The 26495-nt window shown below is 38.4% G+C and overlaps 1 protein-coding gene across 5 annotated transcripts in view; it reads left to right on the top strand.

Annotated features, from left to right (window-relative positions):
* Window positions 1-26495, top strand: part of ARB2A (ARB2 cotranscriptional regulator A) — a 386066-nt gene that overhangs the window by 218303 nt on the left and 141268 nt on the right. For all 5 annotated transcript variants that reach the window (XM_084629685.1, XM_084629683.1, XM_084629684.1 and 2 more), the window contains one exon: window positions 2887-3006. In XM_084629685.1, coding sequence (XP_084485811.1) covers window positions 2887-3006 — 120 coding nt within the window. The remainder of the gene's footprint in view (window positions 1-2886; window positions 3007-26495) is intronic.

Genomic DNA, 26495 nt, shown 5'->3' with positions numbered 1-26495 from the left:
TGTGCATGTCCAGCTTTTCTAAATAGTCCTAGTCCTTTTCTAATAGTCTAAATAGACCAGCTTCAAAGTAAAATTATTCTGATACCTATTGTAAAGAAATAGCTTTCACTTTAAAATATATCACTTCATTCAATAGCGTTCCCCTGTCCCTGATCCTCTTTTTATGCTATCTGTGGGTTAGCAGTGTGTACAGAACAATACAATGTATTTTGCATTCATGTATGTAGTGTTGTTGTATCCTTGTTGATCCCAGGATATTAGAGAGACAAGTTGTGTGAGGTAATATCTTTTGTTGGACTAACTTCTGTTGGCGAGAGAGACAAGCTTTCGAGCTCCACATTCTAGCACTTCACCGTGAAGGGTCCCTTAGAATATGTTCTAACCACTTATGCTAAACTATTGGTTCAATCCTGTATTTAGCTGTGACCCTTGAGTACCTTTCCCAGACCTGATGAAGAGCTCTATGTAGCTCGAAAGCTTGTCTCATTCACTAACAGAAGTTGGTCCAATAAAAGTTGTTACCTCATCCACTTTGTCTCTCTATTTTACACTATGGCACTTTAACAATAAAAAAGAAAAACAGAAGTTATAGTCCAAAGTAACTAATTTTAGACAGACCCTCTTTTTGCTTTTGTATATATAAAAAAATCTTGAATTGAATCTTCATGCTGGAATGTATGAAATCGAACAGTTAATTATTTGGTTTATCGGACTGTTGGTTTTGCTTTAATTAGTGGGAGTTATTTGTAGATTTCGAGACTCTCACTTGATTTCTGGATCCTTTGGAAGCTTCCAGCTGTAGTCCTAAGATTGTATGCTTTTGCCCTAATGGTACACAGAATAATAAAAATGGGATGCACCGGGATTTGACGCACAATTTTTAACTAAAATTAACTGATCCTTCTTTCCCTTTGTCAGAACTCAGAACTTGGTTAAATTGCTTTTACAATTATTAATTTTATTCTTGATTAAAAACTAACTCTAAGTCTCATTCACTTGACTAAGGAAAACTCCTTAGCTATTATTATTTTATTGTATTGTGTTATTTATAGTACCATAGCTCCTAAACTTTTCCAAGAGAAAACCTTTTGTTTCAACATTTTTCTTCTATAGCAATCCCAGTTAAAACATACATAACTCCCCTTAATTAACCTCCAGACCATACTGCTCTATTTTATCTTAAACAAATCTCTAGAGGGGAAAAGTGATTCATTTGCAAACCTCTGCTTTGCTAATAGAAGCAAAAACACATTCCAGTCTGTCTTTACTTGGACCCAGATCATGTATTTGGATTCAAGTGGTCGGAGTCTTGTATCTTTATGTTCAAATTGGAGAACCAGAGTTGAAAGACAGAAAATATCCCTTCCCTTGCATGGAGATGAACGCAGCTCTTGATACCTAATAGGTTGACACTTCATTGTGTCATTGAGAGTCAGCCAATAAGAATCTGCCCAGGTCTAAGGAACTTTGTGGCTGTTTTGAAAATTTGATAAATATTTCCTATCCTGTTACCAGTCCGACCTTGTATATTAAACGGTAGGAGTAAAGCTTTGTTCTCAGTTTCTGCTCGTTAAAACAACAGCAGATAAAAGTTTCAAAATTGTCCATGTGATTTAGGAGCCCAATTGCTTTATTCCAAAGTGATTTAGGCACTTGGGACCCTAAGTCTCATTGGGACATAGGCTCCTAAGAAGCCTACATCATTTTTGAAAAAGGGACTTAAGCTCATTTTTGAAAATTTTACAGTCTATCTACAATTTATATGAATAATTAACGTTGAAATCTTTAGAATCCTATGGCTACCTGTTGTCCTCACTGCTATTTACTTACTTGTGATTTTTATATCACTTATTAATGGCTTTTCAACTAAGGAAGTGCTGCTTAGTATCAGGCATTTCATGTTTATTACATTGATACTTGATTAAGAGGTACTAATAGTAAGAGGTAAGTGAGGCCCAGAGAGATTAAATACCTTGCTGATAGGTACATAGAAAGTAAGTAACAGAGGTAGGAATTTACAGCCTAGCTATTCTGATCACCAGTCCTTTGGTTTTAACTAGTAGGGGAGAGCAAATTCTCTAACTCCCAGGCCCCAAAATAATGAGTATTACTAGAAAATGGTCAAGGCCTGCTCTATCTGCATTGTATATTAGCTTGTAATTGCAAAATAACATAGAATAAGTATGGTTTAAAAATTCAGCTAGGTCATTATGGAATTAGACCATATCCTTTATTGTTAGAACATGTAGATGTATCGCAACAGTGGAAAAAATACTAGAGAGTGAGATGAAGCTTCTGTTTTTTTATTATTCTTATTCTCTTTATTGGATTAAGTCTTAACTTCATACAAACAAAAACTTTTTAGTGAACAAATATTTGATGCAAAGTTGTCAAAAGTTTGAATCTGATCAGCATCTCTGGCCTACTGGGTGACTTTGGGCCAGTCAAGTCATTCTTTGCTTCCGTTTCCCCATCTGTAAAATGAGGATGACGATACTGACCTTCTTTGTTAAAGAGCTTTGAGATCTACTGATGAAAAGCGTATATAAGAACTAAATATTATTATTGTTATTCTGTATTAAATTTGCGTGAGGCTGTTTAGCTGAAATGCCATTATAGTGCTTAGACTTCCTGTAACTGCACAATTTTTTGTTTACATTCAAAGAAAGCAGATTTTGCAGTCTTTAAATCACATTCTCAGGGTTGTTTTGTTTTTGTTTTGATTTTTTTTAAAACAAGGATGAATCAATGAATTTTTGTGACACTAGCACAAATGTATTTGTGGTTTCTTTGAACAAAACCTTTTAACAACTAGGAATATGTTGCCTGTAGACAAAACTGTCAGTTTGCAAGAGATTATAGTGAATAATATACTTCTCTGTGTAGGATAATGGCTCTCCTGAAGAACATGCAATTTATGTGTGGGACCACTTTATTGCCGAGTCAGCAGCTGAAAACGTATTTTTTGTCGCTCACAGTTATGGTGGACTTGCATTCGTAGAGTTGGTAAGTGTTGACTTTTCCATTGCCCTATTTGCTGAGGGCTTTCACATATCTGAAGAAGTTAAATTTAATGTTCTCTTTCCAAAGAGGGTGGACAATTTAGAACTCTAAACAGCTTTTCACATGGTATGTTTAGGTTTTAAAAAAAAAAATTAAAAACACTGTTTTTTCCTCTGTTGATTATTTACCGAATTATAAGTCAGTCACATAGGGCTTCATGCTTATAGAAGCCAGGGAAGTCCAAACCTGTGGATCCTAACTGGTGGTATGTATGCAAAAAAAGGGAGAATACAGCTTCTGTCGTGCTCTGTGAATTCTGGGTTGGGGCTGAATACATGTAAGTACAATGTGTAATGCTCACTGGGTCAGTGTTGTTTTATATGATTTCCTCCAATGCAGTTTGGAACTCAAGTGAGGGAACTTGGAGGCACCTATTGACAGGGAAACTCATAGAGGACCTGATCCAAAGCCCATTAAAGTCACGGGAAAGACTTCTGTTGATTTCATTGGGCTCTGGATCAGTCGCAGTGTGAAGGAAGTACAGGAAAGAGTGTGGACGCAGATTTTGCGACTTCCATGGAAGGCAAACTTGCATATCACTTTCTATGAAAGCATTAGAAGGAAACTGCCTGTTTAAATTCACAGAATTTATAATGGCTCAATGGGACAACTCATGTGCATAAAATTAAGCATATACATTAGTGTTAGCAAGTTCAGGGCCAAAATGTTCAAGCAATTTTGCACCTTGATTCAAAGCTACGGGAGGACATCACAATTGCACTACTGATAAGTTGGGTTGCTGTGTTTATGTAGTTAAAGTTTTTTGACTGTTTTGCAACTCTGGGAGAAAATAGATGTGTGAGCACCTCTGGTCAAGAGAAGAAATGCTTATATGATTCAAAGATTTTAACAGTTCTTGTTGATTTTTTTTTCCTATGGAAATTAAGGCTATTTCAGTTCTCTCATTGCTTCCACAATCTTTCTTTAAATAGTCTGTATGTGTGCACGTGTTGAAACCTGAGAATGATGTAGCTGATCTAATCCCACAAATGTTTTACAGTCCTGTCAGTAAATTGTACAAATTTACTTTTATTTCTCAAAACAAAATATATCAAGATACCGAGTTTTGTAGTTGTAAATTATTCTGTGTGTAACACATCTTGACTGTTCATTTTGACCTATAATTGCTGCTGCATAAACTGATTGTATAACGTGAGCTCTTTTCAATTATGTCATGTGATTTGGATTCCTTATATACTGTAATAGTATGAAATATCTATTTCCTTTGCTTTTGTGAACTGTGAAGTTTCAAATGCTCAGATTGTTGGATTATCTTGGTGTGCTTAAATTTTGAAACTGAAATATCTGTAGAATTCAGTAGGTTTTGTCAAGTAATACTGTTTGGGTCACTGGATGCATACAAATATATTTTATGCACATTTCTGAATAAGCATTTCTTAATATAAGAAGTCAGGAAATACAAAGTGTGTTTGATAATGTTAAATTTTAATAAACAAAGCACTTACTTGAAGGTATTTTGGAATTTTAGTGAGTAAAGTTCTTTCTGTCACATTTCAGTCAATGGCTTGAGATGGCGTGGGTAACAGATGACCAATGTGTCATTCCCATTTTGCCTGTTTCTCTCGTCACACTGGTGGATATTTCTCCACTTTTGTTCTAGTTTAATATGAAGCACACAGATGTTTCAGAACAAGACTTGACTTCTGACCTTGGGGCTTCTAGGGTCAGGGTGCTCAGGGCCTGTGAAATTATCACAAGCTGAGCTAAAGTTTTTCTCCATCACAGGAAGTAACCAGTAAGCAAGAAGTTAAAAAGGAGCTTTGTCATAGAGACAAGATGGTTTCAGTAAGGGTCAGCTTCTGTAGTCTGCGATCTCCACAGGAGGTGCATGCATGGGAGGAAGAATATAATATATAACTACTGGCACATCACATATCTGTCATGGAAAACTAGACCTGAGAAGTATATTTAATGTAATAGTCCTTATTTTTTTTTAAAATTGTGATTAACACCTATTTTTGCATTCGCTGTTAAATAAATAAATCAGAAAACTTATTTTTATGTATTGGTTTTATTGGCAGTAGACGTTTAGCTTGGGGGTTGCCCCGAATTATAACAGAAACAAATATTGAACTACAATAATAAAGGTTTTATTTTTACCATAATATTAAGTGGTCAGATTTGCTTAATATTTTTCTTCTTTCCTTCCCTAGAAAATATTTTCACTAAGAAAGTTTCAGCTTGTTTTTAAAAGCGGTTTTTAGTAACTAGAAAAATGATGCTTCTAACCTTTTTGCTCTATCCATCGCCAAAATGCTATTCTGTAATCCTGAACAGTAGCAATAAAGTAAATATAGTAGCTTGTGGAGAATTAATGTCCTAGAGAAAATATTCATATTCATTCTCTCTCTCTCTCTCTCTCACACACGTACGTACATACGTATGTACGTACGTAAATGCAGTAGTTATGTAGACTCCTTGTACACTTCTCATCTGTTTTCATTCCCCTTGCAGAGGGCAATGTGAAACTTCTGTTTTTTACTTGGAATGTAGGGCCTTGCCTATGCCTTTTGCACCAGTTTGTACCCACAGAGAGTAAAATAAACCACAGACTTTAAAATAAATGCCTTTTATACCTTGTGTTGGTATGCATGCAATGTATGCTGCTCAATGTGTTCTGATTGTTCACAATTATTTAATCTCTGAAAACCTCTAGGTTTTCATTGCTTCCTTGGGGAATCCACTCTAAAAGTAACTGTCACTATAGAGTTAAAAGTCCAGAGACTTGACATTAAATGACAGTTAGATTGTGGCATTTAGTAACAGCCTATAGTTGAAAGTAATGTAAAGCTGCTTTTTTCTGCAGAAGGAGCAGGAGGCATTCAGCCTTACCAAGGCAGAATATCTTCAGGCACAAACTGGTTGCACCCTGTAACACGTTTAGCTGGTGCACCAAGCTAGCTCTGTTCCATTTACTTCCCCCATGCACACTCCTGTTGGGTGACTTACTCTGGGAGGGAAGCATTTTGGTAGCAGTCTCTATGCTCCGCAAAGTGCTGGGGCAACAACTATGGCCAGCCCTCATGAAGTCTGAACAAAAAGAGGGAGCATCATTATTCAGTTGCCATTACTCTGTAGCTGTATAAGGTCTAGCTCACAGTCTAGCTTTTAATTTTGATTTTTGGTTGCCAAAGCAAAAAATCAAGATGTGATTTGCAAGATACTTATCTAACAAAGTTAAACTTCCCTAAAATTTTCTAATATTTGTCACAAGGTACATTATGGTATTTTTATTGTTGTCCCAAACTTTTGCCTTTGTATGCACATGTAGGTGTTGATATTTGAGATGTTAAGGAAAACAGAGTAAGTCTGCAACATCATGCTTGAATGTACAGAAACGGTTATCCTGTTACTGCAGCGTAGGCACCCAATTCCTCTACCTTACTTGGTCACAATTACAAGAGAAATCATTGAAAGTGATTTAGCATGTGTGGGAAGTAAAGTTTCACCAATAAGTGTAATTAGTTATATTGTTTATAGTTTGAATTACAAGTAAGAATCATAAGACTACTACTAAACTGTATCTTAACATTTATTAATTAAAAATTTGTATAGTTGTAGTTTGAAATTAAATGTGCAGCAAACAGATGTCTAAAAAGTAAATTATTTTTTAAATACACAGTACTAAAAATAGTTGTAGGTCATGGTCTTTTCCTAATTACTGATTTTGAAAACTCAAAACCTGATTCATGAACATATATTATCAATCTTCTGTTTGTTATCCAACGCACAGTATATTTCAGCTGGGGATTTATTTTCCAAAGCAGCTTGCTGTACTTGATGGTAAACAATAGAATTTGCGCAACTCCTATTTAATAGAAAGTGAGATTTTTAAGTTGGAATCCTTTTATGTGTGGTCAGTGAAAAGAAAAAGACCTGCCACTGAGTCTTTCTGCCAGTTTTGTGGTGATACAATTTTACTTCATGTTATGAAAATGTTTTTCTGTCCCCTGTTCCTGTATGAAAGATCCACACATGTGTGAGGCCCTGAATGTGCAGTTGGATCCATGTAGTTGGATCCTTGTGCCTATGTGGACCCCCTGGGCCACCCTTGCAGATCCTATTACAGGACTGGGGCCTAACTGTGTATGCAGGAGAAAACAAATTCAGACAGACTAGTTTTCTGGTATCACTTTTAAAACAAATGCATTTCTATGCTTTTACCCTTACTGGGTGACAACTGCTCATATTTCAGAATCTCCAAAAGAATTGCCAGTTCCAGATTTTCAAAATCATTAATCAAGCCCCTCAAAATCAAGAGTTTGGCTTACAAATCATGAGATATTTTTAAATGATCATTTTGGGCTTCTTTTTTATTTGCCTTCTGCTTTTTGAACCTTTGTGATTCATATTGTCAAGTTTTTTACTACAATACCGAATGCTAGAAACTTCCTTTTTTGTTTTTAAATAAATCAATTCAGCTTTAAGAAAAACACCAGATAGCACAAGACTTGTGATAAACTTGTGAGAGATGGCAACATTATCTCAAATTTTCAGTGTTTGCTGTTGCAATGATTGTTCATCAGAGAGCAATCAGGGAATTAAACTTTGGTACATCAGCAAAGGAAAAGTAGTTGAACTGTCTTTTATTTAGATGAAAAACCACCCAACCCATTGTAGTCTTTGACTAAAGCGTTGTATGTATGTATTGATATTAAGTTGTAGATAACACACAGATTTTACCTATAGATTGTTAAAATTTTAAAGACATAGTAAAAAGCTGTAAAGTGCTGATGAGGTCAACATATTACATGAGTAGTTGAATTGCTAAACATACTGTAGAGTGCTATGCTTTTCATACGATAATCTTCCATTGAAAAGTGTTTAGACTCAGATTCAGAAAAAATTACTATAGTTTGATTATTTTAAACCGCAGTCCACTGAAATTACAATATCTGCAGTCTTAGGCATATTTTATCTTTACATCAGCTTCCTGCTTCTGTTTTTCCTCTGCTTTCCCATTATTTATGAGTCAATGGAAAGGAGACTTTGAATCTGTTTGTGCTGTACTAACAAGCATTATTAAACTCTGTGTCCTTAAAGTATATAGGTCAGATTCTCACCTGGCATAAATCAGCATAGCTCCACTGAAGTCAACCTGCTTTATTTCTTCAATTTGAAATCATTTTAAGGCCTTGATCCTGTAATATGATCCATATGAGTGGACACTGTGCCCTTGCAGAGCCCCCTTGACCTCAGTGGGACTCTGTGTCGGCAGATTGCAGATTAGGAGCTTTAGTGGTTGTGCTGTTAAACTGTTTCTGGCTTTTTGGGATCACCAAGACCAGTAAGGGGCTCGGTCATGGCCTGGCCTGTAACCTAGAGTACCTTTATGTTGTGCATCTTTAGTTCAGAGCCCAGACATCAGTAGCCAATCCACAAGCACACCTTGGCTTTCACCAGCCTAGTTACTTAGTTAGCACAACAGAGACTTGCTTGGAGTAAAAATAAATAATAGGTTTATTTAATAGAAAAATTAATAGATTCAAAGATAAGAGTAAGGGAGAGCAAACATATGTAGGTTACATAGAAAATAACCATAAAGATGCAACTTCAGCCTTTAAGCTTTCAGATTAGGTAAATCTCTTTTCTAATACAAGTTACCTATTGCCTCTGAACAGTTTCCCAGCATACCTGCTGTCCTAGAGGGGATCCAGTGTTTCATGGACCCCAGCACCTGCCAAGTGATGGTCCCTCAGTTTCTGGATGAAGACCAGTCTGTTTGAAGCCTTTTAAAGGGCTTTTTCCTCTCCTTTTTTTCTCTCTCTGATTATAGTGACTCATGGTTATTCAGGGTGGGGAGAATCTAGCTGGGATGTCTCCATGTCTTCCCATTAACTCTAATGGCCCATCATTTGTCTTTTCCTGAGCTGTACAGTGCTACGTGCTTGGTGGTAGTCTTGTCTGGCTGGGGAGGCAGCCCCTCCTTGCTTGATTGCACCACCAATTATGAGCACAAAAATACATAAATCCCTAACCACGGTCTGTATACATATCTCATAATGATCATTAAGTTAGAACACTATAAGCTTTCATACTCAACATATTTTTATTGCATAATAATATTGTATACAATCAGCTGATTCAACCACTTATTCTGTGGGGTTCAAACCCCCTGTTCTCCCCTTGGGGTATGTGGACCTTGATTGTCCCACTGTGGCTAATTTATCATTAATTGAAACTTTATTATTTAATGTCCATTAAATTTGCTTTTTAAATTAAACACAATCTGAGCAACAAGTAATAATTGTACATAGGATACTGTCTATACATGATGCTTCCCTCCTCTGCCTAATCCATAATGGATCCTATCTTGAGGTGTAGCAGACGGTACCCAGAATCTGTTGGTTGTTTTGGAATGGGTTTTAACATAAATCATAGAGGTGGGAAAACACAAGGAGTACAAATTGAAGAAGCAGAAGAGTAGCACTACTGACAGGCCAGGTGACTGGTTGCTTCTCCTTTAACAGCTGCATGGGAAACCGCTGAAGAGACTATAGTGTCCCAGATCAACCATAGCTAGGACACTGTCAACTCCCACAAAAGCAGCTTCCCCGACCTCTGTTGTTAACCAGGGTGCCAATCAGGACCTTGGAAATGGCAAAATTGAGCTCCAGGAAGGTCTTAATTTCCATTTAAAAACAAAACTTGATTGGGAGCTTATCATAGAGAAGTGTTCCATATTTCAAAAGTGTCAATAGGAAAAAGTAAATCATACCCATGCTTTCATGTACTTGCAGTCATTAAATGGAATCAGAAAAAAAAGCATCCTTTAACAAATATTGAATTTTGATTAAAGTTAAGGAAAGCAGCATGGACTAGTGCAAGGGTCAGCAACCTTTGACATGCGGCCTATCAGGGTAATCCGCTGGCAGGCCGCGAGACATTTTGTTTACATTGAGCATCCGCAGGCATGGCCGCCCGCAGCGCCCAGTGGCCATGGTTTGCTGTTCCTGATCAATGGGAGCCACAGGAAGAGGCGGCCCACCGACCAATGGGAGCTGCGGGAAGTGGTGGGCTGCAGGGACATGCTGGCCGCCGCTTCCTGCAGCTCCCATTGATCGGGAACAGCAAACTGTGGCCACTGGGAGCTGCCTGCGGATGGTCAGCATAAACAAAATATTTCATGGCCTGTCAGCGGTTTACCCTGATGGGCCGTGTGCTAGGGGTTGCTGACCCCTGGACTAGTTACAATGCCTCCCACAATGGGGCCCAAAGCAACAGTAATAAACTTCATTTACAAAATTTGTCAGGATTATTGAAAATGGAATTCTCAACTACACTGTGAGAACTAATTTTAAAAGGTTATTTTTAAAAAAAACCTTTTAAAAAGAGATGGAGTGAAAGGGTGTAAATAGGAGGAGAAAATGTAGTGATGGGGCAGGAAACTAAAAAGTGAGAACTAAGTGAAAGAGCAAAATAAAAGGGGGAATGGTAGATTGTGTGCTTCCATATGGTGAGGACAAGTAAACGATAAACTTTGTACAGAGCAATCCTACTGAGGGGTATTATAATGTAATGACGGGGAACTGTTCCTCACTGATAGTTTCATATTTCAGGACTCAAGCTCCGTAGAACTTGACAGCATGCTCCATGTAGTTGAGGGCTGGGGGTCAGTGTGGCCACACTTAGTGCAGACATTTTACATCAAGCTTCTAACAGAATTTACCGAAGCAAATGGCTATATTCAGCAGCTAATACCTTAGCCAAATCTTGGGTTTTCATGGGGACAGCACCTCTCTCACCCCCGGGCAGACCCCCAGCCAAATTTCCTGCTCCCAACTATGGAGACACTAGAATTTAAAACTGTCACGGTTCCTCCCCCACTCTGAACTCTAGGGTACAGATGTGGGGACCTGCATGAAAAACCTCCCAAGCTTATCTTTACCAGCTTAGGTCAAAACTTCCCCAAGGTACAAAATATTACACCTTGGACTGGCCGCTACCACCACCAAACTAATACTGGTTACTGGGGAAGAGCTGTTTGGACGCGTCCTTCCCCCCAAAATACTTCCCAAAACCTTGCACCCCACTTCCTGGACAAGGTTTGGTAAAAAGCCTCACCAATTTGCATAGGTGACCACAGACCCAAACCCTTGGATCTGAGAACAATGAAAAAGCATTCAGTGTTTTACAAGAAGACTTTTAATAAAAAATAGAAGTAAATAGAAATAAAGAAATCCCCCCTGTAAAATCAGGATGGTAGATATCTTACAGGGTAATTAGATTCAAAAACATAGAGAACCCCTCTAGGCAAAACCTTAAGTTACAAAAAAGATACACAGACAGAAATAGTTATTCTATTCAGCACAATTCTTTTCTCAGCCATTTAAAGAAATCATAATCTAACACATACCTAGCTAGATTACTTACTAAAAGTTCTAAGACTCCATTCCTGTTCTGTCCCTGGCCAAGACGACTACAGACAGACCCAGACCCTTTGTTTCTCTCCCTCCTCCCAGCTTTTGAAAGTATCTTGTCTCCTCATTGGTCATTTTGGTCAGGTGCCAGCGAGGTTACCTTTAGCTTCTTAACCCTTTACAGGTGAGAGGAGCTTTCCCCTGGCCAGGAGGGATTTCAAAGGGGTTTACCCTTCCCTTTATTTTTATGACACGCCCCCCAAATCTCAGCTAGGGTGAAACACTGGCTGGGATTTCTTCCTGGAGCTCTAGGAAAACAGAGTTAATAAGACACATGCATCTCTAAATATACTACCAAGTACATAAAGACTAACAATATTTTCCACATCTCAAGGACGATTTTAACCAGTTGATTCTGGGAAACTTTCACGGGAGAGTGCATCAGCCACTTTGTTAGAAGCTCCTGAGATGTGTTGGATGTCGAAATCAAAATCTTGGAGAGCTAAACTCCACCGAAGAAGTTTTTTGTTAGTTTCTTTGACGGGGTGAAGCCACTTTAGTGCAGCATGGTCGGTTTGCAGGTGGAAACGCCGTCCCCAAACATATGGGCGTAGCTTTTCCAGAGCGTAGACAATGGCATAACATTCTTTTTCAGTGACTGACCAGTTGCTTTCCCTCTCAGACAGTTTTTTGCTGAGAAACACTACAGGGTGGAATTCTTGATCAGGTCCTTTCTGCATTAAAACTGCTCCCACACCACGCTCGGATGCATCTGTGGTTACTAGGAACGGTTTGTCAAAGTCTGGGGCCCTTAGTACAGGGTCAGACATGAGTGTCGCTTTAAGCTTGTTAAAGGCCTTCTGACACTTTCCGGTCCACTGAACAGCATTTGGCTGTTTCTTTTTGGTTAGGTCTGTCAGTGGGGCAGCGATTTGGCTGTAGTGCGGTACAAATCGTCTGTAATAACCGGCCAAGCCTAAGAAGGATTGAACCTGTTTCTTTGACTTTGGGACAGGCCACTTTTGGATAGCATCCACTTTGGCCTGTAGGGGGCTGATAGTTCCTTGACCCACCTGGTGTCCAAGGTAAGTCACTCTGTTTAGGCCTATTTGACACTTCTTAGCCTTAACAGTTAGTCCTGCCTCCCTTATGCGCTCAAGGACTTTTTGTAGATGTTCCAGGTGGTCTGCCCAGGAATCCGAAAATATGGCCACATCGTCAAGGTAGGCGACTGCATATTCTCCTAATCCCGCTAGGAGACCATCTACAAGTCTTTGGAAAGTGGCGGGTGCATTTCGCAGCCCGAAAGGGAGTACATTAAATTCATACAGCCCGAGATGTGTGATGAAGGCTGACCTTTCCTTGGCAGATTCATCTAGCGGTACCTGCCAGTACCCCTTGGTTAAGTCCAAGGTAGAGATGAACTGGGCCCGTCCCAGTTTCTCTAATAGTTCCTCAGTGCGTGGCATTGGATAGTTGTCTGGGCGAGTTACAGCATTTAGCTTACGGTAGTCCACGCAAAAACGTATTTCCCCATCTGGTTTGGGAACTAGAACCACTGGAGATGCCCATGCACTTTCAGAGGGGCGGATTACACCCATCTGTAACATATCCTGGATCTCCCGTTCTATAGCAGTTTTAGCTTGAGGAGACACCTGGTAAGGTTGGACCCTAATTGGGTGAGCATTACCTGTGTCAATGGAGTGGTATGCCCGTTCAGTCAGTCCTGGGGTGGCTGAGAACTTTGGCGCGTAGCTAGTGCACAGCTCCTGGATCTGCTGTCGCTGCATACGCCCAAGGGTCATGGAGAGGTTCACCTCTTCCACACCACCAGCACATTTCCCTTCGTAATAGACACCTTCAGGCCACTCAGCGTCGTCTCCTCCCTGGGCTGTAAACTGACAAACCTTTAATTCTCTGGATCGATTAGAAGAGCTGAGAGGCGGTGGGTTGCTCCGTGCCGCCATCCACGCTCTCTGGAGGCTTTCATCTGCTTCCTGTTCGGTCTGGAACTGTTCCCTTGATGCTGGAGACATCAGCTCCTCATTGGATTGGGGACATAGGCTTGGTCCCTCTGGAAGCGATATAGGGGATGGAGCTGTTTCTGTTGACTGTGAACCGCTCTCCGCTGGTGCACTATGTTGGGATTCAGGCTCCGGCTGAGCCTCTTGTGTAGGGTTATCGGCTGCTGCCAGTTCAGGTTCGGTGGGGCCCTCTGGTGTTGAGGTTGCAAGTACTGGATTCAGTGCTGGCACGGGGTCTGGTGTTGGTTGTTTGGCTGGTTCCGGTTCTGGGACTGGTTCCGTCTGGGTTTCTGGGACTGGATCCACTACTGCTGTTGCAGACATTGGCCTGGGGTCCGGGTCCATCACCTCTGACCGGGCCCTGATAGAAGTTTCCGGAACAGAGCTAGGCCCCACGGCTTGTTTAGCCTGGCTGCGGGTGACCGTTCCCACCCTCTTGGCCTGCTTCACGTGATTGGCCAAGTCTTCCCCCAACAGCATGGGGATGGGATAATCATCATAGACTGCAAAAGTCCACATTCCTGACCAGCCCTTGTACTGGACAGGCAACTTGGCTGTAGGCAAATTGAAAGAGTTGGACTTGAAGGGTTGAATCGTCACTTGGATCTCTGGGTTGATTAAATTGGGGTCCACTAAGGAAGCATGGATAGCTGACACTTGTGCTCCGGTGTCCCTCCACGCGGTGACCTTCTTCCCGCCCACACTCACAGTTTCCCTCCACTCCAAGGGTATCTGGGAGGTATCTGGGCCTGTGGACCTCTGGTGTGATTCCGGTGCAATGAACTGTAATCTGTTGGGGTTCTTGGGGCAGTTGGCCTTTACATGCCCCAGCTCGTTACATTTAAAACATCGTCCAGCTGACGGGTCACCGGGGCGAGGTGGGTTGCTGGAGAACGGGGTGGTGGGATGATAAGGGGTCTGGAGGGTTCTTTGGGAGGTAGGTGGGGCTTTGGGCGGCCCCCGGTAATAGGGTGTGGTCTGGGGTGGTCCCTTCTGGTCTCCGCTCCAACTGCGACCAGTTTTCTTCTTCTCTGCCACCTCCACCCATCTGGCTCCAATCTCTCCTGCCTCGATTACAGTTTTGGGTTTCCCATCTAGGATGTATCTTTCTATTTCCTCAGGAACACCCTCTAAGAATTGTTCCATTTGCATTAGGAAGGGCAAATTTACTGGAGATTCAACACTTGCTCCTGATATCCAGGCATCCCAATGTTTCACAATGTGGTAGGCATGTCGGGTAAATGACATGTCTGGTTTCCACCTTAGGGCTCGGAACCTCCGACGAGACCGCTCGGGTGTTATCCCCATTCTGACTCTCGCCTTGGATTTAAACAGTTCATACTTGTTCATGTGTTCTTTAGGCATTTCAGCTGCCACCTCAGCTAAGGGTCCACTGAGCTGCGGCCTCAGCTCTACCATGTATTGGTCAGTAGAGATGTTGTACCCAAGGCAGGCCCTTTCGAAGTTTTCTAAGAAGGCCTCAGTATCATCACCTGCCTTGTAGGTGGGGAACTTTCTGGGATGGGAAGTGGTACCTGGAGAAGGATTGCTAGGGTTTGTTGGTATATTCTGCTGGGCCTTTATCCTCTCCATCTCCTCCACATGCTTCCTCGCCTCCATTTCCCTCTTGTGGGCAGCCTCCTGTACCTCCTTCTCCAGCCGCATGAGTTCTATCTGTCTTTCATGTTCCCTTTGTTTTTCCTCAGCCTGAAATTTGGCTAATTCCAGCTGTAGTCGAGCCGAGGATTTGGCCATTCTAACCTCTCTGTTTTTAACTAACTTTACACCCGAGGTTTAGAAATAAACAAACAAAACTTGGCTGTAAAATTTTGCTGTGCTGGAATAGAATACCTATTCTCTGATAGTGATTGTCAGCCTACAGAAAAAGACAATTCCCTTGTCTCTGCTCTGGGCCCAAATTAAAGCAAAAAACCTCGAACTACTTGGGAACCTGCTTACCCAGCCCAAAGAAAAAAAAATTTCTTTTCAAACCTGTGCTCCTTGTAAAACAAAAAAAAATCAAAATCCTAAAAAAAAACCCTGCCACTTTTGTCTCCAGGCAAATGGGTAGAGCACACACCCCCTATTTACTTTTAGGAAGAAAAGAAAAAAAAAACCTCTGGGTTGGAAGACTGTGAATTTCCCTGCAGGAGTTAAGTACCCTGCCTCCAGGCAAAGAAAACCTGCAATTCACAAGATAATCCCCTTTTGTCTCTGCTTGGCCACAAAGCAGAGAGAAACCAAGCTGCTTTCAGTTTCAAAGCTGCTTCCGGACTTCCTAAAAGTTCCTTTTTAAAATCTGTATTTCTAGTTCAAAAAATCTCAACTGGATCTCAAAATGATTTCAGGTTAATCCCACCACTGTGCCACCATGTCACGGTTCCTCCCCCACTCTGAACTCTAGGGTACAGATGTGGGGACCTGCATGAAAAACCTCCCAAGCTTATCTTTACCAGCTTAGGTCAAAACTTCCCCAAGGTACAAAATATTACACCTTGGACTGGCCGCTACCACCACCAAACTAATACTGGTTACTGGGGAAGAGCTGTTTGGACGCGTCCTTCCCCCCAAAATACTTCCCAAAACCTTGCACCCCACTTCCTGGACAAGGTTTGGTAAAAAGCCTCACCAATTTGCTTAGGTGACTACAGATCCAGACCCTTGGATCTTAAGAACAATGAACAATCCTCCCAACACTTGCACCCCCCCCTTTCCTGGGAAATGTTGGATAAAAAGCCTCACCAATTTGCATAGGTGACCACAGACCCAAACCCTTGGATCTGAGAACAATGAAAAAGCATTCAGTGTTTTACAAGAAGACTTTTAATAAAAAATAGAAGTAAATAGAAATAAAGAAATCCCCCCTGTAAAATCAGGATGGTAGATATCTTACAGGGTAATTAGATTCAAAAACATAGAGAACCCCTCTAGGCAAAACCTTAAGTTACAAAAAAGATACACAGACAGAAATAGTTATTCTATTCAGCACAATTCTTTTCTCAGCCATTTAAAGAAATCATAATCTAACACATACCTAGCTAGATTACTTACTAAAAGTTCTAAGACTCCATTCCTGTTCTGTCCCTGGCCAAGACGACTACAGACAGACACAGACCCTTTGTTTCTCTCCCTCCTCCCAGCTTTTGAAAGTATCTTGTCTCCTCATTGGTCATTTTGGTCAGGTGCCAGCGAGGTTACCTTTAGCTTCTTAACCCTTTACAGGTGAGAGGAGCTTTCCCCTGGCCAGGAGGGATTTCAAAGGGGTTTACCCTTCCCTTTATTTTTATGACAAAAACAAAACAACAAAATTCGAAAAAAAGTTAATATTTGTAAACAACCTGTTTTCCCCAATCTCATGTTTGGAAGCAGCAAAACTATTTTTGCTGAAACTTTAAAAACAAAAATTCAGCCTGAGGTAGACGCGAGCATGGCAAATTTCAGCCTGAGTGGATAAAGTTTGGCAAAGGTTATAAGCACAGAAAATAAGGGACTATATTAGCAAATGTAAAGCAATCTTACTTACAGGCATTACTACCAATTCTGCTTATAATGATTTATTCATGATTGATTGATTTTTGTTTGTATATGTGCTTGGCTCATTGTAAATCCTATTTTTGTTACATTTTAGTCTGCTGTCATTTTTCCACTTTTCAGCCTAAATAAATGTGGTAGCACCCTGATGTTGGTAGCACCCTGAGGCTCCAGTCTGCCTCACAGACCCATGCTAGGTGCTATAAAAACAGATAGTGGGAAACAGTCCCTTGCCTTCAAGAGCTTATAAGTCTAAAAAGACATGGTCTAAAGGGAGCAGATAAAGAGATCGGAGGAGGTTACAAAATACAAGTGAAGAGTTCATGGTATCATAGTCACATGTCTTGATTCACTTTTTGTTTTAATTTAAGTGCTATGAAATGTAGGCATCTGATTTTTTTTAACTCAGTATCAACCCTATCAATGTTGCTGTTGAACTAACAAAAGGGGTAACTACAATGCAAAGTGACAAATTTTTCTCCCTTCCCCAGGAGATGAGTGTGCTGCGTCTGCAAGAACTAGAAAGAGGGATAGTCTTGAGCTTGGATCCCCACTTGCTAACTTCACCTAGATCAGTTGCCCAGCCTCTTGTTATTGTTTCCTCGTAATCATTTTCTTATTTAATGTCTGGTGCTTGAAACACTCAGCTGAATCCATATTCTGCAAATTTACAGCATTTGTGCACTTTACCAGGTTCTTTCAAGAGGAGAAGGGCAATGTTTCATGGCTCAGAAATATGTACTGTATATTAATCATCTGCACTGCCATCATTAATATAGATCTTAATGGCTAGTTCATTTTAATTTTCTAGTTTAAAACCAATGTTGGAATGCTAATTATATGATGTATATAGAATCAGAGCCTTGTGGATGATAGAGATGGAAAAGACTTGTTAGATCCTCTAGTCTAGCTACTTGCAAATACAGGTTTGTACTCTACAATACAGGGTTTGACAGTCCCAGGCAAAGAAAGTCCCACACTTCCCTTCAGAGACTTTTCCACCGCCTAATTGATCTTGTTAATTATATCTTTTCAGCATTTCACTCCACTATTCTTAATTTAACTTTGGCATACTGCACTAAAAAATCCCTTTCACACTGTGGTATAAAAAATCTTTGAGATATTTGCCAACTTTATGCCTGGCCCCTTTAGCCAAACTGTATATAGTTCTCTCTTCTAATTTTTTCTTGTAAGTGTATTGCTATCTTAACTTCTTAACCTCGTAAATATTTTTTCTGGTAATGTGCCCAGAATTTAACATGATATTCTAGGGGCAGTCACAACAGTCATATCAAGAAAGACTATTATCTCTCAGTTCCACATCACGACCTTTTTTATTTACACAGTCCAAAATTGCAGTGGACTTCTTTCCAAACTCATGTCTAAATTGCTGTCCACTGTCATCCCTATGTCCCTTTCAATATTTCTGCTTCCCAGATTTCTCATTCCCATAGAGTATACATGTATGAAATTATTTCCCCCCAGATTTGTATTTTTCCAAGTTAAATCTGGTTTTGTGGTTTTCTGCATATCTCTATGGACTTGATGCAAGAACTTCTGATTGAGGGTCTGTGGCCTGTGTTGTGCAAGAGGTCAGACTAGATTATCATAATGGCCCCTTCTGTCCTTAAAATCTATGACTCTTGGAAACTTGTTTTGCCTTTACTACTGTTGGCAGTTTCTCCCAATTTGTATCACCTTCACATTTCATTAATTCCAGATCATTAATGAAGATGCTACATAAAACAAGATTTGACACCTGTACCTACAATACCTCACAGATACTTCCCACCTATTTGTTATTTTGCACTATTTTTTGCCAGTTTAATTTCTATATGACAGTGTATCAATCCAAGCCAGTTTGAATTTATTTTACATTTAAGATACTGCGAGACACTACATCTGAATTCTTTACAAAAATGGAACTATATTGTATATACTATTGCTTTCCCATCATCCATTAATTCTGTAATTTTCTCAACAACAACATTTAAGCTTCTGTCAATACTTGCTCTTTATAACCATATATACTGCTTATTACTCATGGTCAGAGCTGAAATAAGGAATAGAAATTATAGATTCATGCACAAAACCCTGCTCCTGAAAATGTGATTAGATCAGAATCTCAGGTTTCATTTGGAGGGGAAAAATCTCTTTAAAAAAAAAAAAAGTTGTGAATAAAACCTTGTACACATGAACTGAGAAAAACCAATGCAATGGTGTCTGCCTAAGTCTGCAGATAATCTGAAACAATTATTCATCAAGGTGTGAACGTTAATTCCAAGATCCACTGCTTTAGGAAGCTTTGCCAACGGCATCTCAGCACAGTAGTCAATGTATGGAAGTAGGAAGGACAAGCAACAGGTCGAGTCCTCCTCCTACCGCCCAACCAAGCAGTAGATCAGGAAGTTCGAATCCCTTAATAGCTATAATGCATGTCATCTGGACTAGCTGTTTTGTGTATGTTCAGATTTGCTAAGTACTGTCTGACCCACTGTCAGAGGACAGGATACTGGGCTTGATGGACCTTTGGTCTGACCCAGTATGGCCATTCTTACGTTATGTTCTTATGACCTGCTCTTTTTCAATAGTTAACAGATTTTACCTTCCTTGTTGGTTGTTCGATTTTCTTTTCTGTTGGCACAGTTTGTGGCATTTAGCCATAGACCTCACGGAGTGGAACCACCATGATGGGAGCTCTTGTCTTAGCAATAATAATCCCTCCCTAATATCCATGAAATACAGGGAAATAAACACTTGGATAAGAGTACTTTGAAAGAGCTCTTTGGAGTGATTTGGATAACAGTCCCTGCATATCTTTGGGCATATAGACTGTGATTGTCTTTGGTCCCTGTGTGGGGTCTGCAAGGGTGTGTGAGGGCATCCCTCCTGCTTCATGTTCCCATGCAGGGACCAGAAATGATGTGGCTCTACTGTATCATTTTCTTGCTGAATACAGATTTAAGAAAGGCATTTAGTATCTCAGTAATGTTTGAATCGTCAATAATTGATTTCTCTCCTCATCCATGAATATATTCTGTCATGGTTCCACTCTATTCTATCACACTGTTTTTCCCTCTATCATAGGTAGTGGCTCCTCTTTTATATCAAGCCCCTGCATCTTCTCTACCATGGCATTCAACTCTCTGCCTTCTTCTATTTTTTGCTACTTTCTACCTCCAAGCATTTTGTTTCCCGATTCTGTCTTTAACGAGGACTACTTTCAAACAGAGCCACTTTTACAGTTTTGCAGTTCAGCTCTGTGTGTTTTGACAATGTAATGACTCCTCCTATCTACCTTTTCTTTCTCTGCCAGTCTTGACCAAATTAAAATGTGGCTTTTTCTCAACTTTCTTCAGCTAAATGTCTCAAAGACAGAAATACTGCTCTTTGGGAAGAGAACCATCGTCAAATGTAACTCCAAATTCTCTATTTCCTTTCTTGAATTAGACCTCCTATTCACTTCTGCTATCCATAACCTTGGCTTTATGCTTCACAATCAACTTTGCTCCCGTTGGCTGAACTGTCTTTCAGTGCTAAATTGTCAATGAACACTATTGCCTCAACTCCACTTTTGCTGAAAGCCTCTTGCATACATTCATCACTTCTCACCTGGACTATTGCAGCTTCCTCCTTTGTGGCCTCCTCAAGTCCTAGATCTCCAGACTCTGGCATGTGCAGAATGATGCTGCCTTGCATGAAATAAACATGTTCCATCACCTCCAATATCATACAGCTCTACTGGCTTTTCATCCAATTCAGATTTAACTTCAGAATTGCCTTCCTTGATTTAGAACCTTCTATGCACTTGTTTCTTCCTAGTTTACTTAATTTCCTCAACTCTCCATCTGTTTCCAGATCTTATCAGCAAATATATCTTTTCTCCTCGACTCTTGCACTTCTTAATTTCTCTATTCCTCTGCTGTTGGTTTTGGGTGCAGATTTTTAAAATGTTACTGCATAATTTGTGTGCACAGTCATGATAGTTGCATTTACAAATGGTCATCTAGGTATCTAATTTATTGTTTAAATGCTCAAATACGGGGGTTATCACTTTTTTCATACATATTTTTAAAAAAATCTGAGCTTTTTATTTCACTTTGTAGATTTTGTTATTTAGTTCTGTAAAGTGGTTTGGGAAACAGTTTGCATTAAAGATGCTCTGAAATGTAATCATATCAATGGTATGAAAATATTTCTGTTCTTTATTAAATATATATTTACACACCTGGGAGGGGGAAGAAATGTAGGGATCTTGGATTTACGTAGATGAGAGAAAGGGAGAGCAAAAAATATTCATATGTATTCTATCATAATAGAGATTATAATACCTTTAGGTTTTATCAGGCAAATTAGGCTTTTTTAATTCTGTTCTTGAAAATAAAAACATTAAAAAATTAAGAAATGAAAGCTGGCTTACTATTATTTCATACTTTTTTTTGCTGTTTATCTGATTTGATCTTGTGCCCATAGACTTACACAAGTGTATTGTGTTACTGTTAATTTAAATGTTAATTATAATGAAAAGTATATGCTTGGCCTTTGTGTGGAACAGTAGAGATTTTATGAGACTTTAAGACCAGGTTTAGTGGATCAACCAAGGGAACTACAAGTTTAATAATATATTAGAAATTACAAATCCTGCTGGAGTAAGATTAATCTAACTAAACATACTACTCGTGAGGACAACACTAACATTGTGGTAATATAAGAAACAGGTGATATTTATATTTTATCTTAGACTAAATAAAGAAAGGAAAGTCCTAACAGATCTATGTTACACTGCTTTTTCAATATGTTATCAAAGTCTTTTAACATTGGTTGTATAGGTCATACTATTATTATTCATATTAAAAGTTGGTTTTGTAATACAGGAATTTAAAAATAATTCCATTTATATGTTGTATTTACATTTTATAGTAAGGAAACGTGAAACTATCAAATATGAGTAATGTATTAGAAAAATTGTTGTAATAACAGAACTAAACTGATATTTTAATAACTGACAATATTTTGTAGACTTATAGTTTTACTATAACTGTGTAAAATGATAAATAGCTTTAGCTTAATTACTGTTCTGTCTGTTCCCAGTTCCAGTGCAAATTAAAATCCGTGTTAAGCTTCAACTGTGCGGTATCAAGGTACAAGGTGCTCGAGTTTTTTACAAGCTTGATTAAGCCGTCTTATTTGCTTGTCGATATCTGGATTATAGTTTGTCCTGGTGTGGCTCTTGCTGTTTGACAGCAATATTATGCCTTTGTTCTATGAAGTTAAGAGGTGATGGTGAGCCCTTAAAAAGCAGGGAATTTTAGGAGGGAAAAAAAAGTCTGCTCTCCACAAAAATAGAAAATGAATAATGTTGGGAAATCACTCTTTACAAGTCTTCCTATGAAAACTTATTATTTTAGTATTTGTATATAGTTATCAAGTGCCCGGTGAGTCGATATGATCTTATACACATGGTTGCAACTTTTGCGTACCTTACCAAGTTGAGAATATTTTCTAGAAATAGTAATACTGTATTTGTCCTTTTTTTGAGAGAGAGAGAGAGAGAGAGAGAAAGAGACACAGAGAGACAGAGAACACGTCATAAAATCTTCAATTCCTTCTAAAAAATGATTCAGTACAGATGAGGTTATAAACTATCATTACAATATTCATTGACAGGATAGTTTTCAATCAACGTAATATAATTGTGACATTAGGTCTTCAATACTGTACTTCTTGTACATCGTGAACCTTCTATTATTTTTCTACCTTAGGAAGCAATCTACTAAACAGCATTTAAATACACCTTGATTTCTACCCTGTCAAATTAGCATGTTTGAATCTTAGCTTCTAGCATTTTAGCATGAGTTCACGGTTGCCAAAAGATATTAAAAAACTGAAAGTTTATTTTCGCAAATTTAAAAGAATTGTTAAACTAACTCTGGTCAGTTTTCTCTCACACTTTTACTTTTTCACTGTGCTGTGTTCAGACCTGGAAGATTTTTCAACCAGGTTGAAATAACCTAGTTTAAGAGTTCACTGAAAATGTGAGGGATTCATCATATATTTACTGTCTGAGGCTGATATAGCTGTAAGGTTTTTCTGATCCCATTGATCTATTGCGCATGTTCCCTCCCTGGGTTGCAGGACGTGCTTCTATTTGCATAAGGCCCTGGGCAAGGTTCTTTCTTGCATTGATTGGCCTGTCCAAGGGAGCCTGATGTGTTCTTGCATTGATCACTTTGTCTTTTCTTGGAAGACAGTGTTACACTGAGTTCATCTCAAACATTCTAGGGAGAAGGTAAAACTTTACTGCAGATGTCTCAATTTTATTCAGATGTTCCTTTGTGTATAGGCCTTTTTTTCCAGGATAAGTATCTTTTTCTTTTATTTTGGATATGCTTCTGCAATTAAAGTGCATTGTAAATTAGAATATATTGAAAAGGTATGTTAAATAAAATTGTCATATGTATACCACTTATGTCATATTATTTTTGTTTTAAAACAATGCCTTTAGCTCCCATCAAAAATCAAAACCATTCTCTTTAAAGATTTAGAAACTATAAACTTAGACATAAAGTAAGATTAGCTATGCTGTTATGTATGCTTAGATTATCATTTTTTCTTTGAAACTTGTAGTTTTTTTAGGTCTATGTAGTGGAGTTAATTTTCACTCTTATAAAAGCATAAAATTGTATCTCCTTTAGAATTAAAACTGTAGCTGGATATTGGTTTTCCAGAGCAATACCTCGGAATTAGTAATGAAGATCATGTTAAATTGTCAAATAAGGAGATGATTAATTAGTCATACGTTGATAAGAGGGGGAAATTATTTCAATCATATCCTGATTTTTACAATAGTGGTATGTTATGGAGTGAGTTGAGAAATCTAGGTTTAAGAGCCAAGGCCTTACTTCTGAGAGAATGGAGCTTCTGAATGTTTCATATGTTAACACTCCTTATTGGCTAGTTGTTAGATCAACATTTGGACTCTGCCACAGCACATATTTGCCTACATATCTGATTATGTAAAAGATGTCCGTTAGCCTAGTCCACCTAACATATATCTGTGGTAAGAAAATTGACTCACTGACTTTTTTGTCAGGTTCAGGTGAAATATGGTTTTACCTGATCCAGCATATGTAGTAACCATGTGAACTTTACCAAGCTTGAGATATTATATAAAAATTGTATGTGATGGCCATTTAAAAAAATAGGTTATAGTTTGTGATAACTAAGCATTTCAAAAATTATTTCTTAATGGTTTTACAAGATTTACAGTGTAATATTTTACTAAAAAGAAATTTTTATAGGTGTCATGGGATTTTCTTTAAAAGAATCAAGTATTAGAGATGCATAGTTGATAACATAAAAGTTCTTCATTAACACACTATTTCATAAATTACATGGAATTATTATAACTTGGTTTATAGTGTGTCTCTCCACAGAATTTATTATATTTTAGTAATGCAACACATTTGGTTAGGGAACATATTCCTTTGGTCATTCCGTGTAAAAACAAACTTAGATAAGTGCAATTCAAGCAGCACCTATGAAATTTCATCTTCATTATCATGCAAATGCAGCAACAGTATAACATCTCCAAAGATGTCATTTGACTATTAGGATCTTTAGAAAATGACCTCTCAAAGCCACAAAGCTAATATTCCTCAAGAAAGCTATATAATGCCTAAAAATTGTCTATCCTTATTCTATATGAATAATGAATATAATAGGACGAGCCATTATTAAAATGACAAAAGAATGTTAACCTATTTGTACATGGGATTTTTATCTGAGCTTTGTATCTTTGTATCTAAAATTCTAACTATTCTGTAGTACTAGAAAAGGAAATAGTAAATATATGTCCCAAAATTCTATAATAAATTTTATAATACTTAGAAAACTATTTTCTGTGATTTTACTACGTATATAATAAGATCCATGCAGACTGATACGGTCAAATATTGCATTGCAAGCATCATATTATATATTCAAATTTTATGCAGATAGTATATATGTATTTAGTATATGTATTGTATGTACATTTGCCACATTATGTGCAACTTTTTTTATACACTGGTCAAATTTGCATGTTTGAATGAGTGAACATACAATATAGGTATGTGCTAAATATAAAACAAAGAGGGATAGGAGCTGTTTTACTTCTGAAGTAAAAGATGAGTCTCTATATCTCTCAGCAACCTATGATCAAACAATCTAATTCATATGCAGAAAAGTGCTGTTGCTTAGCTATGTGGGAGAGCTATTGACTGCACGCAAGCAACAGGAACACACCACTGTATGGTATTGCAGGAGATTTATTGAAAACCCTTAGAGTATTAAAGTGAAACACAAAACAGAAACGATTGTAGGCAATTAAAATGAAGAAGAATGATATAATCTCTTATTTGAGATGACCATACTTTTTGGCATATTAATGTCATTTTCTCTTTCTGGAAAAAAAGTTACATCACATACTTAGCATACTGTATTTAAGCCAGATGGCTGTATTAAGGGAATATGATAGACCTATCTAGGTACTAATGTAACTGCCACATAATGAGGAGTTTTTGTTACCCTATAGGTATTGCATATCAGGATTTCCTAGTGAGGGATATGCAGTTCCCAGTGATGCCCTTAATATGGTACTGGGATACTTGCTGTTGTGTTGAAATAAATGTTTTAAGTAGACTTATTGGTAATTGGTTGATTGTTGGCGGGTTCTTGACATCAGAGGACACAAGAGGCCTTTTACTGAAAAAGTCTGAATATCCTAGAGCTGTGAAATAAATGGTAAGAAATGTATTTGTCAATTGTCCTATGAAGAATATAACTTTTTCTACACATTTAGTGGAGAAATAAAGTACTGCAAAAAAACCTGGTATTTTTCCAGCTGTTGGATATTGTTATTTAAGTAAATGAGGAAAGACTGTTACACCAACTTTATTTTTCTCTTCCTTCTTAAAGTAACAAAACACAGAATTTCTAGATTGGAAAAATGACAAGGAGGGCCTGAAAACATTCTCTTCTATGTCACTATAACAGTTTGGTTTTGTTTGTGTGATAGAGCAGTAACTGATGGTTATGGATTATTTTGGTATGGGGATCTTTGTGAAGTCCAGATGTTGACAATATGGCTGATACTGTATTGCAATAAAAATGGTTTTCAGTGCCTCTCTCCCACATAGCCATTTGTGTCCGTCTGTGCATTACTTGAAGTTTTATTTAGTTATTGTATGTACTATCTGCCCCTTGACTCAGTCTTTTGAAGAGATTACTGACAGAAATACATTACATGTGGGATATTCTAGTGTGGCTTTGTTTTTTAAAAATGTATGATTTGGCATTTTATTTAACATGATTTTGTAAATTGTTTACAATTAGTTTATATCTTTTACCCAAAAATAGACACATGAAATTGTATAAAGTTTACCAAGAACTCCTCACTAAACTGTTGTAATTTGTGATATATTCATAACATTTCTACAGTGATTTAAATGAACTA

Source organism: Lepidochelys olivacea (assembly GCF_965140295.1).
Source record: "Lepidochelys olivacea isolate rLepOli2 genome assembly, chromosome: 5".
Lineage (NCBI taxonomy): Eukaryota > Metazoa > Chordata > Testudines > Cheloniidae > Lepidochelys > Lepidochelys olivacea.
The sequence above is the reverse complement of the archived record's forward strand: the minus strand, read 5'-3'. Positions and strand labels throughout refer to the sequence as shown.